Consider the following 17,638-nt stretch of genomic DNA (forward strand, 5'->3'; position numbering starts at 1 on the left):
CTGCCTCATATTCTAATGCAAACCAGGACCCAATGTCTAAGTTCTGTTGCTGAGTCTGAGCCTGGACCAGGCTATGAACCAGGGAAGAGATGCAGCAGCAACTTCCAGAGCCCACACTAGCAGCTGTCACACGGGGCTGTCCCCAGAAGCAAGCCAATAGTAGGGCGACAGCTCCTCAGAATGGGCTTCCCCTCAAGGTTCAACTGAGCACTCAGGAAGAAGAACAGTGGTAAAAACTTCTAGCACAACAGCACAGCAGCCTGAATTTCCTTTTAGATCTTTGCTATGTTCTAACCCTCTGAAGATTTGGTCTGAATGAAACAAATATTTCAAAGGGTAGATTCCATTAGGCTCCTTATTCCTCATCGATTTTCCACAGTTCCAGAAGGTGCTCATCCACTGTAGTCAGTCTCGTATTCATGGAGCTCTGAGAATAATCCATCTGAGGTGGTCGTTCATGCCCAGAAATACCCCATTGGTTCCAATGTAAGATGAAATGAAATCTTAATCTTATTCCACAAAAGAGCAAATGAGGCCATCTGAACTGGACCTTTCATCTCCTGACACCCCGGTGTCCTTTTGTAATCACACTAAGTCCACACCTTACATCTGCTACTCAAACTCACTTAACAGATATTAAACGGAGAAGCGGACCCCTCAGTATTCCCTATTGTCCAGCTAGGAAGAGATATTTGACGTGGAATCAGTCACCAAAACAGGAAGTGGAGGAGAAGAAGAAAAGGCACAAGTTCAGAGTCAAGACAGACCTAAATCCAAATCCCAGCTCTTCCACCTTGACCTAGGGCAACTCTCTCCTTGGAGCCTCAGTTTCTTCGTCTATAAAACTGAGACAATAACACCTACTTCAGAGTCAGGCTGTTGTAAACAGTCAGCTGCTGCTGCTGCTGCTGCTGCTAAGTTGCTTCAATCGTGTCCAACTCTGTGCAACCCCATAGATGGCAGCCCCCCAGGCTCCCCCGTCTCTGGGATTCTCCAGGCAAAAACAGTGGAATGGGTTGCCATTTCCTTCTCCAATGCATGAAAGTGAAAAGTGAAAGTGAAGTCACTCAGTCGTGTCTGACTCTTCCCTATCCCATGGACTGCAGCCTACCAGGCTCCTCCGCCCATGGGATTTTTCCAGGCAAGAGTACTGGAGTGGGGTGCCATTGCCTTCTCCGAAACAGTCAGCAGTAAACTGCAATTCCTTCTCATTCCTTTCCTTCTTTTCTAAACCACATTAAAGAACCGTGACCAGTAGAAAGCAGTTGTGTAGGCATTATAGGATATGTGACTATTTTTAATGTATATATGGATCATTCACTCTTCCTTCAAGAAATACCCAGTAGAGAATCCCCTGGCAGTCCAGTGGTTAGGACTCCAAGTTTCCATTGCAGAGTGTATGTGGGGAACTAAGATCCCACAGCCAAAAAAAAAAAAAAAAAAAAAAAAAATACCCAATACAAACCCAGTAACCATAAAAAAAAAAAAAAAAAAAAAATTAACTCCGAAAAAGAGCTAAATCCAAAAGAGATCTTAATGTTAGTTGAATCAGCCAATTGCAATAATCCAAACACGTTAGATACTCACATTAATGTGGAAAAAAATAATGGTATGTTGAGTTCTTTGCTCATATACCATGGGAAAGGAAAATCACTAGAAAATATTTGGGGAGCATTTCCAGGTCTAAAGTTGTTGAAAGTATTCTAAATAATCAGCTTTTTCATTTTCCCATGGAAAAGATCAATGAGTGCCATTGACTTCTAGTAACATTTTGACACAGTATATATGAAATAGCAAGTATGGAATAACCAGCTTCCTTCAGTACCAGGTGGAGAAGAAAGAAGAATTTACGAGGGAGTTAAATATGCTAGAACACCTTGTACAGAAGTAACATAAAAGGGTCAGATTTTAGAATCAGCTCCTTACAACAGCGTCCCCATGTGGTCCATGTGTGGATTTAATTTGCAGCTTGTACAGCTGGTGAGAGGTTTTTGGATCTTCTTCCTTAGTCACACTGCCCTTGGGTTTCAATTGTGGTTTTGTTTCCACCTCTGCATATGGGTCATCCACTGGGGTTTGCCCCTGAGGCTGCCCTGAAGGACTTGTGTTTGCCCCTGTGAGGGACAGATGTGGAGGTGGTGCAGCTGCTTGGGTTGCAGGGGTTCTGGCAGCACCAGTTACTCAGGACAGTTGGCGGCTAGGGCAGCAGGAAATACAGCGCTCCAGAAGGGTATGGCAGCCAGTATTGGCCAATACGCTCTAGTATTTTTGCCTGGAGAACCCCCACCCCTCCCCCTCACCCCCGACAGAGAAACCTGGTAGGCCAGTCTGCTGTTGCTACTGCTGCTGCTGCTGTAAGTCGCTTCAGTCGTGTCTGTGTGATCCCATAGACAGCAGCCCACTAGGCTCCTCTGTCCCTGGGATTCTCCAGGCAAGAATACTGGAGTGGGTTGCCATTTCCTTCTCCAGGTAGGCCAGTCTACAGGGTCGCAAAGAGTTGGACACTACTGTAGCTACCCTGTGTGCATAGGCGCAAGACTTTTTTTTGCCTGTGGCAGCTCTGCCCCAGTGAGAGGTGAGCATGAGGGTGGCACAGCTGCCTGGCTTGTGAGGACCCTGGCGGCGTCAAATGTGCAGGGACACGGACTGCCTCCACCGCAGGTCTTATGGCCCTATCAGAGTCTTTTTGAGCCTCTTGTAGCTGGTCATCAGAATGCCTCTTTGGCTAGTCTTTCTCCAAGGCTCTGCCCCTTCAGGCACTTAGAGGGCTTCCTTGCCTGGGGTCCTTCTCTGTTGCTCAGGTGCATCAGGCACATAGAAGAGCCCCTCAAGCTGGGGTCCTACTCTATAGAGGGGCACGTCAGGCACTTAATGGGGCACCCTGGGTGGGGTCCTACTCTGTAGTTCAGTGCTCAGGTGTTTGATGAGCCAGCCTCCCTATTGTTCAGTTGCCGAGGCTGGCGTGTAGGGGGAGAGAGGCTATAGTGATGGCTCCGCCCCCTACGTGTGACTCAGCAGGATCGCCTTGCTTCCATGGCTGCCCGGCTTTTCTGCACAGGCATTGCACACCACAAACTTCTCCCTCACGTCCCCTCCATCTGTCTCTGTGCAGTCAACAGCAGCCTTTGCCCCGGGATTGCTCCACAATCCCTAAACTCCAGGTCCCAGCCACTGTGCCATCTGGGGTCTGTATGGCTGTGGCATGGACCCTCTGATTTTCATTCCATGTAGGCTGCCACAGATCAGCTGTTTCACTCTCAGCCTTAAATGTTTCTTCTCTGACTCAGACAATTGCTCCAGTGTGGGGATTGGACCCCTGCTTCAGTTCCCCCACCTGCTGAGAGCAGGTCCTGTCCTACTAACACTCCTATTTTCCCCCCTAGTTCCTTCTCCTACCGAGTTTTGTGTGGGTCTATATATTCTTTTCTGCTGATCAGATACTCCTGTCCACTCTCAGTTGGTGTTCTGTATGTACTTCTGTGTCTGAAGGTGTATTCCTGATGTTATCCATGGAGAGAGAAGTACCTCATGTCCACCTACTCCTCTGCCATCTTGTTCTCTCTCCTAATTTTATTTCTTTTTTATGTCTTTACCTGACTGGTCATATTTTCTGTAAAGGAAATGCCTTATTTTTGTGTTAAGATATTTCACTAAAGGTTATTATCATTAAGAAAGAGAACTAAATAAGTTAGAATAATATCTACTGACCTGTAGGACTGCACATGACTGTACTGTGTGAAAAATAAAACATTTATTATATATATATGCTCAGTCGTGTCCAACTCTTTGCAACCCTATGGACTACACTCCACCAGGTTTCTCTGTCCGTGGGATTTTCCAGGCAAGAATACTGGAGTGGGCTGTGATTTACTACTCTGATATATATATATATATACATATATATATATATATATACATACATACATACATAAACACACACACACACACACACACACACACATCAATATTCAGTTCAGTCACTCAGTCGTGGCCGACTCTTTGCGACCCCATGAACCACAGCATGCCAGGCCTCCCTGTCCATCATCAACTCCCGGAGTTCACTCAAATTCTTGTCCATCAAGTCGGTAATGCCATCCAGCCATCTCATCCTCTGTCATCCCCTTCTCCTCCTGCCCCCAATCTTTCCCAGCATCAGGGACTTTTCCAATGAGTCAACTCATCACATGAGGTGGCCAAAGTATTGGAGTTTCAGCTTCAGCATCAGTCCTTCCAATGAACACCCAGGACTGATCCTTTAGAATGGACTGGTTGGATCTTCTTGCAGTCCAAGGGACTCTCAAGAGTCTTCTCCAACACCACAGTTCAAAAGCATTAATTGTTCGGTGCTCAGCTTTCTTCACAGTCCAACTCTCACATCCATACATGACCACTGGAAAAACCATAACCTTGACTAGACGGACCTTTGTTGGCAAGGTAATATCTCTGCTTTTCAGTATGCTATCTAGGTTGGTCATAACTTTCCTTCCAAGGAATAAGCGTCTTTTAATTTCATGGCTGCAATCACCATCTGCAGTGATTTTGAAGCCCCCCAAAAATAAAGTCTGACACTGTTTCCACTGTTTCCCCATCTATCTCCCATGAAGTGATGGGACCAGATGCCAAGGTCTTCGTTTTCTGAATGTTGAGCTTTAAGCCAACTGTTTCACTCTCCTCTTTCACTTTCATCAAGAGGCTCTTTAGTTCCTCTTCACTTTCTTCCGTAAGGGTGGTGTCATCTGCATATCTGAGGTTATTGATTTTTCTTCTGGCAATCTTGATTTCAGCTTGTGCTTCTTCCAGCCCAGCTTTTCTCATTACTTACTCTGCATATAAGTTAAATAAGCAGGGTGACAATATACAGCCTCCATGTACTCCTTTTCCTATTTGGAACCAGTCTGTTGTTCCATGTCCAGTTCTAACTGTTGCTTCCTGACCTTGACTAGACTTTCTCACAATTTAGTGCTTCCCAGGTGGTGCTAGTGGTAAAGGAGTATATGAGTGTCAGTGTAGGAGATCTAAGAGGTGTGGGCTTGATCCCTGGGTCCGGAAGATCCCCTGGAGGAGGGCATGGCAACCCCACTCTAGTATTCTTGCCTGGAGAATCCCACGTACAGAGGAGCCTGGTGGGCTACAGTCCATGGGGTTGTAGTCAGACACGACTGAAGAGACTCAGCACAGAGGGCAGCAAGGAAGCCAGTGTAAGTATCACAAAACCTCTGAGTAGGACCCCAGGTGGCAGTGCTTCAGCTTTCATGCCTGCTACATGCAGTGTGCCGGAGTCTGATTCTCAAGGAAGGCAAATAGAAAGATTTAAATAAAGAATTCACCAGGTAAAGATGAGTAAAGATGTAAAGGAACCTCAGAGATAACACCATGTAGATATTTGGGAACATAGCATCACAGGAGTGTTTAAAGAATAATACCCCATCGTAGCCCTCAATTTTCCCAGCATACTATTATATAAAAAACTTGCTAAAGCATTCAGCACTGTTAACTGGTTAGTGATGATTTCCTCATCCACTCATCCTGGGACTTTGTGCCTAGGTTTGGAATCTTCTATTCTAGCTCACTTTTGGTTTCAGTTTAAACCAGTAATGTCACCATCACTCAGATGCCCAGCCACCCTATTTTGAGTCCAGGTGCTTCTCCATAGTCCAGACCTTGCTCCTCAGGAGCCCCCTAAAATGCTACACCCTTGCTGATAATAAAAGAAGGTAGAGAAGCATTTTACAGTTAGGAAAGTTATGGCTCATTTCCCAAAGATTAAAAAAAAAAAAAGAAACAATAAAACCTATCTCATAGGGTTTTGATATTTAAATTAGATGATGAGTCTGAAATGCATACCACAGTGCCTGACATAGAATAAGCTCAAAAAATACCATCTTTCTTTTTTTCTAGTGAAACCTGCCTTTTCTTCAATATCCAGAATCTGTGACTTGTTACTACTTTTTTTTTTTTTCACCATATTGGTTTGATGAGGGAAACTATAGGAAATTTATTTAATCACTTATTTTCTTTGAGACAGTCATTGTTTTTCCCTGTCGTCTTGGGTGGTATTCTCCTAACTACATTAGTACATTCAGGGACCTGAAAGGACACAGATGGAGCACTCAGAGAAAGCTTTATTTTCACTTACCTGATGAATAATAATGTTATTTTTAGTATATTTATTAGATATTGAATATCAAATTTCTGAATTGGATCTCCAAGATTATCCCATTCTTCTTGACTGTTTTCTTTACTGATTAATTTGTATGTGCTTTATATATTTTTTCATTTGAGTCCTTTTTCAGAAATATGCACTGCAAATATAGTTTAAAAGTCTGCACATTGACTTTCCACCCTCTTAGCATTGATATTCAACACAGACATTTTAATATATATCTTCATTTTCATAAGAAGCTAGCTTGAAAGTTTTATTTGTTTATTTTCTTAAACACTTTAAAAATACTTTTCCTTTGTAACTTCTATTGGTCTGGATGAGAAGTCAGGTATCACTGTTTTTTTGAAGTTCTGAAAACTCTTATTTTTTCCAGTAGATTTATTATCTCTACTTTTAAAACTAATTTTTATTGGAGTATAGTTGCTTTACAATGTTAGTTTCTGTTGTACAGCAAAGTGAATCAGTTATATGTATACATATATCCACTCTTTTTTAGATTGTGCTCCTGTATAGGTCATTATAGAATATTAAGTAGAGTTTCCTGTGTTATACAGAAGGTTCTCATTAGTTATCTATTTTATATATAGCAGTGTGTATATGTGAATCTCAGTCTGCCAGTTTGTTCCTCATATCCCTTTCCTTCTTTGGTAACTATAATTCGTTTTCTACATCCTGGACTCCATTTCAGTTTTGTAAACACCTTCATTTGTAGATACCACTTTTTAAAATTCCATCTGATAAAAGAGATATCAGATGACACTTGTCTTTCTCTGTCTGACTTACTTCACTCAGCATGGCAATCTTTGGGTCCATCCATGCCACTGCAAATGGCACTGTTTTGTTCTTTCTCATGGCTGAATAATATTCAATTGTATATATATGCCATATCTTTTTGATCTATTATTCCATCATTGGACAGTTAGGTTGCTTCCATGTCCACCTACTGTAATTAGTGCTGCAATGAACATTAAAGTTCTTATATCTTTTCTGCTTGTATAGACTACTCCATCAACTCTAGCAACTGCCTGAGTTCTAATCTTTATATGTAACTAATCTCTTCTTCGACATCACTGATGGTCTGCTTCCCTGATTGTACCTTAAGTGACACAAAGTCTAAGAAGAAAGGACTAAGGAAATGATTTTCATAACGATTCCAGATAACTATACCCAGATTTGTGATGTGAGTGTATTTTAGTGAAGCAGTCACTTTGAATTATTATGGAGCAAGTTTATAGCTTTAAACAAGTTTACACATGTTGTGTATGATTGATTTAAAGTTGAAAGTTCAAGAGAAGAATGTATTAGTAGAAAGTTACTGTGGACACCTGCTTCCAAATATAGAAAGATCTTTGATTTACTTGAAGATTTAACTACAAAGTTTAATGAAGGAAATATTTATAGATTTGCAGGCAGGGTTAAGGAAAACAAAGAAGAGATGGGAAGCATCAAGATACTAGTAAGAGCTGAAAGCCTGTATCAACCTGGGCAATCAGAGGAAACTCTTAGTGAAAGGGGAGGCAAGAGCTGTGAAGTGGATCCACCAGAAAGGAGTTGCAGGAGGTAAGATGTGCTTTCCCAGTTCTAGCGTCTACCAGCCTCCTGCTCAAATGGGGGACCCAAAGCAGTGGTGGGAAACTGGGGGACCAAAGAGAGGGAGAAACCACAGTGATTCCCTGTCTTCTTCCAGCTCCAGTTCCTGTGAGGCAGGCCCACCTGGTTCCAGCTGTAGCCTGGTGATCCACCTAGAAGGAGCTTTTATTTAGAATTAAATCTTCTGATCCAGACCACAGATGAAGCAACCACAGAACTGCCATCTCTTCCGGGATATGCAGGTGTGCACTTCAACTGAGGTCCTGAAGCAGTGGGGCTCTCTCTTATTAAGCTCTGGGGTTTTTGTTCAGCTTCTCCCATTACTTCAAGCACTGTGAGCTCCCAGAGAGCACAGAAGTACTTTGCAGAGTCTTCCAGCTGTAAGGCTGAAATGATGAGGCTGATGGATTTATCTGCTTTCTGGAAGTTTACAGAGTAGCGGCCATTCCTTGCATTACCATGTTCTGAATACTGATGAATAAGGTAAGTCATCTCTCCCCTGGGAAGCTGTTTATACCAAAAAATGTTGTAGTATTCCGTGGTCCAACTTACTTCATATCGACAATTCAGGGTGACTGTCTGCCCCACTTGACTGGGTACAGCTGTCTGGACTTGAGTTACTTGCTGGGCCACACTGGATCCTATGGGGAAAAAAAAACAGAAAACAGAGATGAAGTAGTAAATAAAATAGTGCAGGATTTAGATTAATTTAGGACCCAGAGACAATCCAAATTGAAATTATAAAATGCTTCTTTTTCTCCAACCCTCCTTTCCTCCCCAAGTCCCTGTGAAGCTCCACGTGTCTGTGTTCAGGCCTTTCACCCTGAGCTCTCACACCCAGGCTTGGAAGCATCCCTACCAGAGAAGGTGAAGGCCAGGAACACCCAGAGCAGGCTGGAGAGCGGCATGAGGCCTGGATTTCCCTGCACAAATGTGCTCAGTTCTGCCTCAAGCTGAGAGTTCAGTGTCTCTGTGTGCCTGGCAGTGCATATACATAGTACCTGTTCCTGTGTGACTCCTTCAAACAGGAAGTGGGGTTTGTCATGTTCATAGATCACATGGTCTTTTTCACAGATGGGAAAAACTTTTGGCTCACAGATGTTTAATCTTCTACTTTTCTTTCCCTGATTATTATGTTAAGTAGATCCTGAAAGCGTCATGGAGAAAGCAGTTAGTATTATGTGTGTGAGGGCTTCCCTGATGGCTCAGCTGGTAAAGAATATACCTGCAATTCAAGAGACCCTGGTTTGATCCCTGAGTTAAGAAGATCCCCTGGAGAAGGGAATGGCAACCCACTCCAGCGTTCTTGCTTGGAGAATTCCATGGATAGAGGAGTCTGGTGGCTACAGTCTATGGGGTCCCAAAGAGTTGGACACGACTGGGTGACTAACACACATACATGTTAAGGGTTTGAGCTGAGAGAAACAGAAGACTAAATAAGTTGACATACACTGATAATAATTTTGCCAGCCCATTCAAAATATATTAGTATACACTATGAATCCTTCCTGTAATCTACTTACTGGTCATTCTGGTCATTCATTTAGCCTATGCTTATATTTCTTTATCCAGAATTTAATGACTCTTAAAAGGTAAGCACATTAAAACAAACTCACAGATCTTTAGCTTTCTTATGTGTGTGCTGTGCTGTTGCTTCAGTCATGTGCAACTCTTTCCAACCCCATGGACTGTAACCTGCCAAGATCCTCTGTCCTTGCGGATTCTGCAGGGAAGAATACTGGAGTGGGTTCCCAACACAGGGATCAAACCTTCATCTCTTGCACTGGCAGATGGGTTCTTTAACACTAGCACCACCTGGGAAGGGCCAAGAATACTGGAGTGGGTTTCCATGGCTTCCTCCAGGGAATCTTCCTGACCCAGGGATTGAACCAGCATCTCATGTCTCCTGAATTGCCAGCTGGGTTCTTTACCACTAGCTCAACCTGGGAAGCCCTTTAGCTTTCTTGACAAAAGGCAGTCTTTTCCAAAATAGTTAATGTGTCTTTTTCTTTTCTCACCTGGTTCTAGGTCTTTGTTTATATTTTTCAATAAATAAAGTGACTTCAATATCAAATGATAAAAAATCACTCCTGACTTTCAGAATCTATTCAGTTGTATGTGTTTTTTTAATGAAATGCTTAACAGGAAAAAATATTAATCTTTGAAATCTGACATTAACTTTTACTTAGTAGACTTTGAAGAGCATCAGTATATTCAATCCTGCTGCCTTTACAAGTAGAATTGTATTTATTAGATCAGGTGTTCTTAGATTGTCCTCATGTCATATTTTTTACCCCAAAGTGTTTAGTTTCTCTTCTTAGTGGTTTGTTATTTTTCTCTGTAAAATCAAGTTAAGCATGCTGACTTTTTCTGTGCCACAATGCTACAGTGCGCTCTTATAAAATATGGCATCTGTAACACTTAGCAAATGTTGACACCACGCTCTTTGGTGACTGAAGTTTTGTATACTGTACATGATCATGTAGAATGTCATTGTCAATCTTCCATTTGATTTCATTGTTTTGATAGATGAATTAATATAAAAGAATCAAAGGCAAATAGACAAGTAGAAAAGAAATTACAGAAAGATCTAAAACAGTGCCAGTTCTTAGATTTTAAAGTCGAAGTAACACATTAACGAGTGATGCAGGGAGGAGAGTTTATATTTAGTTGAGACATCTACTCCTCTGTTCCATTTCACCTCTGGGTGCTGGCAGGCAGCAGATGTCCTGGTTTCCAATTATTTGTAACTAAGTAGAGGACACCACAAATGCCCACAACAATGCAGGGAGAGCACGAAGGCGGTTTTTCCCCTTTGTTGATATGGCCTTGCTCTGAGTTCCTGACAGTAAAGGTGCATGTTCCCTCAGCTGCATTATGGACTCTGACTCTGAAAAATGCAGCTTCTGGCTGGATCAAGTCTGAATGTGCTGACACTCAGGTTGGAAGATTTAGACTGTCCTAAACATTGTTCTGCCTTCCCTTGTGATTTACTAAAAAAAATGATAAAACCTGGTAAAGGAAAAGCCAGAGTTTAATATTGAAGGATGAAATTGAAAGAGATTTTTCACTTAAAACTTCCAAATTTAGTAGTAAATTAATCTCTTCTAAAATCTGGGATGTTATCTGAAACAAATTCATTATGAATCATTCTGGGACTGCAAATATTCATTCAGGTTCTGATTGTTCTCTTGCCTTTCTGATTTTGATTCTAAGATGAATTATACTAACTGCTCCCTATTTTCCCTAGAAAAGACCAACAATAAGCCATGAACTCCCTTTTCTTCCCACTTACCCACCAAATCATATGAACTGGTAACTTTAGCACATACATAACTTCAGAATAGCAGATATCACACAGACAAATGGACACAGAAGAGGCTTCTGACTTCTGTAATCTCTCCAGTTGTGTATTGGAATACCAAATGGTAATGGCTGTAAAGTCATATTCATTTGTGATGTAACTCTGTGAATAGCTCATTAAAGGTTTAGGAAGCAAGAACCAATCGGTCTTCTAAATTCAAATATTTGACCATGTTGCTGTCATGAATGCAGTTATACTCTTTAGTACAATCTTATAATTCTCATTATAGTTGTCATGAGGACAAAACTTCTCCTAAAATGTTGCTTAATCAGTAAAAATATTAAAAGCTATTAATAATATATATGTTTTCTAAAATAAAAATATTTCCCTTTCTTGATAATGAAGGAATGAAAATTCTATTTCATTTTATTATGTAATTTCATCTAATGAAGTCATTTACATCAAATTAATCAAATTTCAAACATTTTATTTTTGTTTCAACACCTCATAAAGAAACCCAAATAAGAATAACTTATTCTTTTTATAATTTTATTTATTTATTAATTTAGAGTGTTTGGGTCTTCATTGCTACACAGGCTGTTCTCTAGTAGCAGAGAGAGGGGGTTCCTCTGTCATTGCACTTCTCATTGCGGTGGCTTCTCTTACTGTGGAGCACAGGCTCTAGAGCACAGACTCAATAGTTGTGGTGCACAGGATCAGCTGCTCCATGACATGTGGGATCATCCTGTATCAGGGGTTGAACCAATGTCTCCTGATTTGGCGGGCAGATTCTTTACCACTGAGCCTCCAGGGAAGACCTAACTGAATTATTTTATAATAGATTGTCCTTGGATTCTCCGTGGTTCCTTCATAGGAATCCCCAAACTCACATAGCATATGAGGGCACAGAATTACTACTAAGGTTCCCAGATCTTCCCTAGTTCTCCCTCTTGCATCTCTGGTGACTGTCTTCTGCAGCTCACCTTGCATTCCAATCTGGGTACTACATCCTATTTTGAGTTTTGCATGTTTCAGTCCAGTGAAAGATACTCCAGTCCAGTAGTTATACATTCTATTCCAAACTTGTTATTCAACAGTTCGAACTACCTGAAAAAAAAGCAAAACAAACTTCGAGAGGATTTCCCTGGTGGTACAGTGGATGGGAGTTCACCTGCCAATGCAGGGGATATGGGTTCAATCCCTGGTCTGGGAAGGTTCCACATGCCCTGGAGCCACTGAGCCCGGGCACCACAACTATGGAGGTTTGCTCTAGAGCCCAAGAGACGCAACTACTGAGCCCGTGTGCCACAACTACTGAAGCCCACATGCCCTGGAGCCTGCATGCTGCAACTACTGAAGCCTGTGCTCCTAGAGCCTGTGCTTCACAACAAGAGAAGGCAGGACAGTAAGCCTGTGCACTGCAACCAAAAGCAGCCCCGCTTAGTGCACCTAGAGAAAGACCGTGTACAGCAGCAAAGACCCAGAGCAGCCAATTTTTTTTTAATTTTATTTTATTTTTAAACTTTACATAATTGTATTAGTTTTGCCAAATATCAAAATGAATCCGCCACAGGTATACATGTGTTCCCCATCCTGAACCCTCCTCCCTCCTCCCTCCCCATACCATCCCTCTGGGTCATCCCAGTGCACCAGCCCAAAGCATCCAGTATCGTGCATCGAACCTGGACTGGCAACTCGTTTCATACATGATATTTTACATGTTTCAATGCCATTCTCCCAAATCTTCCCACCCTCTCCCTCTCCCACAGAGTCCATAAGACTGTTCTATACATCAGTGTCTCTTTTGCAATTTTTTATAATCAAAAAAAAATATTTGAGAGCCAAGAGAGTTTACACACTGACACCATTAAATTTTTTTTTATAGTCATCATGCTATATATTGCATCCCCAGGACTTATTTCTCTTATAACTAGATGTTTCTGTCTTTTGATCATAGTCACCTAGTCCACGCCCTACACCCCCAATCTATTCTCTGTATCTATGAGGTCTGAGTGTGTGTGTGTCTGTGTGTCTATATGTCTCTCTGTGTGTGTTCCTGCACCTGTGTCTTAAAGAGTCCACGTATAAATGATTTCATACAGTATTTGACTTTGTCTGCCTGATTTATTTCACTTAGTATTATGCCCTCAAGATTCATTCATGTTGTTGTAAATCTATGAAAATTTTTCTTTTTTTATCACGTTTTCTTTATCCATTCATCTGTCAAAGGACACTTGGGTTGTTTCCATGTCTCAGCTGTTGTAGATAAACTGCAATAAATGAGGGGTACAGATATCTTTTTGAGATACTGACTTCATTTTCTTCAGATGAATACTCAGAGTTGGAAATGCTGAATATCATAGTAGAGCTAGTTTTAATTTTTTGAGGAACCTCCACACTGTTTGCCATAGAGGCTGCACCAACTTATATTTCCAATAACAGTGGGCAGGGTTCCCTTTCTTCTACGTTCTTGTCAAAATTTTTTATTCCCTGTCTTTTTGATAGTAACCATTCTGGCAGATGTAAAGGGATAGCTCTTTTTGGTTTTGATTTTCATTTCCCTGATGATTAGAGATGTTGAACATCTTCTGATTTACCTTCTTGTCATCAGTATGTCTTCTTTGGGAGAATGTTTATTCAGATCATCAGCTTATTTTTAAGACAGACTTTTGTTCTAATGATTATACAAGGTATTTATACATTTTGGGTATTAGCCCCTTATCAGGTATATGTTTGGGCAATATTTGCTCTCATTCTGTAGGTTGCCTTTTCATTTTGTTGATGGCTTATTTTGCCATTCATAAACTTATTAGTTTGATGTAGTCACACTTGCTTTTTGCTTTTTTTTTTTCTCTCTCTCTTGTTGTCCTCGCTTTTAGTGTCAAATACAAAAAAAAAATAAAATCTGTGGCCAATACTGAGGTCAAGGAAATTAGCCCCTATGTTTCTTCTGAGCTTTACTGTTGTGGTTCTTATATTCAATTCTATAATCCATTTTGATGAGTTCAATTTCATTCTTTTGCATGTAGTTTTCCATTTCTCATAATTCCATTTATTGAAGAGATGTTCCTTTCTTGAGGGTATATTCTTGGCTTCTTTGCCGTGAATTGACCATGTATACAAGGGTTTATTTCTGGGTTCTCTATTTTGCTCCATTGATCTATGTGTCTTTGTTTAATGCCAAAAAAAAAAAAAACCCACACACTGTTTTTATTACTATAATTTTGTAATATAGTTTGAAATAAGGTCATGTGATGCCTTCTTTTTTGATCTTTCTCTACTTCACTTTGGCTATTAGTAGTCTATTGTCTCTCATACAAATCTTAGGGTTTGTTTATTCTATCTCTGTGAAAAATGTCATTGAATTTTGATAGAGGTTTCATTAAATCTGTAAAATGCTTTGGGTAGTATGGATATTTTAACAATTGAATTTTTTCGGTCTGTAAGAACAAAATATCTTCCCATTAATTTTTGTCTTCAATTTCTATAATCAATGTCTTACAGATTTCAATATGCAAATCTATACTTCTTTGCTTAAAGTTATTCTTAGGTATTTTCTTTCTGATGTGATGGAATAAGAATTGTTTTCTTAATATCTCTTCCAGATAGTTCATTATTGGAATGTAGATTAATTTTGTATCCTGCAACTTTGCTGAAGACTAACATCTTGGGGGCATGTCTTCCACTGCTAAGCCAGATGATCTGATTTTCTTTTCACTTTTTCTTTTTGTGTACTCAAAAAGTGTATATTTTAACTGTGGTAGGATGTCTCTGTGCTGTTTATTTTTGGATGAATAATTTCTAGTGCTTAAACAAGTTAAAAGTTTTTTCTCTGGCATTTTATTGGCATTTTATGGCCTATTAAAAGTACATCTGTCAAAGTTATAGGTAACAGGAGTTATCTTATTCCTTCTATGAATTGATTGGACTAGTAAAAGCTGTGGTTGCCACCATCCAACTTTTAAACTTTTTTAAAAAAAATACTAAATAATTCTTACATGGAACAGTACACAAAATTATGTGCAGACACATTTTTTCCTGGCAATGATGGTAAACAGATATTTAATTTTGCTATATTTTCAATAGCTCTCTCCAAATGTTACAGAAAAAAACTAAAGAGTAACTCCTAGTACTATTCCTATTTTTAAAGTAATAACTACTATTGGGAAGATTCCATGTATGTCTTTTCAATTTTACTGTTATAGCTATGTATCACAAAACAATATATTATATTGTGATTATATTCTGAAATTTCTCATAAGTAGTGTCATGCAGCATATATCATTCTGATGCTTTTTATACTCAGCATTTTATTTTTGTAAGATTTATCTAAGAAAATAATATAGAGAACTGTTTCTTTGCTTGTAATAGTTCATGTATTTCGACTTCATATGTAATTCATTATTCGTTCATTCTGTACTTGAATGGTTATACTTCTGCTTACAGGGTTGGTGTGACTATCCTTGTAAATGCCTCCTTGTTCAAATGTTGGAATTACTTGAATGTAGATAACAGGAATTGGAATTGCTTGACTTTTAAATATATACATCTTCTTCTTTATTAAATAGTTCAGGCAATTTTTCTTTGAAGTTGTTAAATAAATGTTCTTTATGTGGTTGCTTTTCTCCATCTGGAGAAATTTAATAGTCTTCTCCCTGTATTTGGGTCAAAACTTAATGCTATCAGATTTTCACATTTCTGGTTATCTGACAGAAATGAGATAGTAATTTGCTTTAATTTAATTTTCTCTGTTACTGCAGAAGTTGATGTTTTATATGTTCACATGTCTATTTCCTCTTCTTTAAATTGCCTTTATGTAAATTATCTTTATTATTGCTTTTCATTTTGAATGTTTTTCTTATTTATTTGTAGAAGCCCTCTACATAAACTTAATTTCTAATGTTTTCTGGTTACATGGTTTACTATACATCCTACTATGCATTTGATTTTTAATTATGTAGTGGGGCATGTCTGCAGGTTAAACACTTCCCATCTATTAGGAATTCTCTATAAATTTATATTTCTAATTGTCAAATTACTTTAATGATTATATACTTACTTAGCTTTTCTATTTCTTCTTTAACTATTTTTGATAATATATATATTTTAGAGCATCTATCAGAACACTGAAATATGTGGCCAAGTCTTTTTTCTTGTGTCAAGGATTTCTTCAGATAGTAAATCTCTGCCCTTGTTGAGGTCCCCTGTGAAACCTTCTCTGTTCCATATGGAGGCATGTCTCATGAGGGTCTGGAAGCTTTGGTCTAGGTGCTGGACACAACAGGAGGAAGCAGGGCTCTCGAAATACTCATGATAGGGCCTCACCTGTCCTGGGATCCCTTCAAAGGCAGAAACTAGCCCTCAAGCCGAGTCACTGCATGGGGCTGTCTCTCCTCCCATAAGATCAACATTAGATCAAGGAGATTGCTGCACACTGAAGAGAATATGTCTCTAAATAGATTCTAAACCTGACAATTATTCTGTATCATTAACAATACTTGATATAGTTGTCTTTTTATTTTTAGCGAAAATAATGGGTGTATGCTGCTGCTGCTAAGTTCCTTCAGTCATGTCCAACTCTGTGCGACCCCATAGACGGCAGCCCACCAGGCTCCCCTGTCCCTGGGATTCTCCAGGCAAGAATACTTGAGTGGGTTGCCATTTCCTTCTCCAATGCCATGCACGCTAGTCGCTTCAATTGTGTTCGACTCTGCAACCCCATGGACAGCAGCCTACTAGGCTTCTCTGTCCACGGGATTCTCTAAGCAAGAATACTAGAGTGGGTTGCCATTAATGGGTATATAAAGACCTCATAGTGGCATTAACTTGCATTTCCATGATGACTAATGATGTAGAAGAGGGGATTGCAAACTTCTTCAATAAAGGGTAGAATAGTAAATATTTTTTGTCTTTGTAGGCCATTCATTCTGTTGCAGCTACTGAACTCTGCCATTGTTTCATGAAATTAGTTATTGATAATACATAAATAAATAAGCTTTCTTATGTTTCAACAAAATTTATTTACAAAGTAAATGGCTGAATGGACTGGTTCATGGGCCATATTTTGTTGATTCCTGATGTAGAGGACTCCATACCTTCACAGGGTAATTCTCCAAACATTTAAAGAATAGTTAGGTCCCATCCTTCTCAAATTTTCTGTAAAATTGAAGGTGAGGAAATATTGCCAAACTCATTCAATGAAGCCTTCATTACCCTGATGCCAAAACCAGACAATAAAACTACCAAAAAAAGTCAATTTCTTGAATGAACATAGATAAAAAAATCCTCAACAAAATATTAGCAAACTTCAATTCAGTCAGTTCAGCTGCTCAGTCATGCCCAGCTCTTTGTGACCCCATGGATTGAAGCACGCCAGGCTTCCCTGTCCATCACCAGCTTCTGGAGCTTGCTCAAATTCATGTCCATAAAATCAGTGATGCCATCCAATGATCTCATCCTCTGTTGTCCCCTTCTTTTCCTGCCCTCAATCTTTCCCAGCATCAGGGTCTTTATCAATGAATCAGTTCTTTGCATCAGGTGGCCCAAGTATTGGAGTTTCAGCTTCAGCATTAGTCCTTCCA

At 39.9% G+C, this 17,638-nt stretch overlaps 1 gene segment (V, D, J or C); it reads right to left on the reverse strand.

Moving 5' to 3' along the window:
- Positions 1-7,918: 7,918 nt before the first annotated feature.
- On the reverse strand, positions 7,919-8,661 carry LOC129622007 (T cell receptor delta variable 1-like). The segment is given in 2 exon segments: positions 7,919-8,394; positions 8,613-8,661. Coding segments are annotated over 2 exon segments (525 nt in total).
- Between the last annotated feature and the right edge of the window lie 8,977 nt (positions 8,662-17,638).

Source organism: Bubalus kerabau, chromosome 10 (genome assembly GCF_029407905.1).
Source record: "Bubalus kerabau isolate K-KA32 ecotype Philippines breed swamp buffalo chromosome 10, PCC_UOA_SB_1v2, whole genome shotgun sequence".
Lineage (NCBI taxonomy): Eukaryota > Metazoa > Chordata > Mammalia > Artiodactyla > Bovidae > Bubalus > Bubalus kerabau.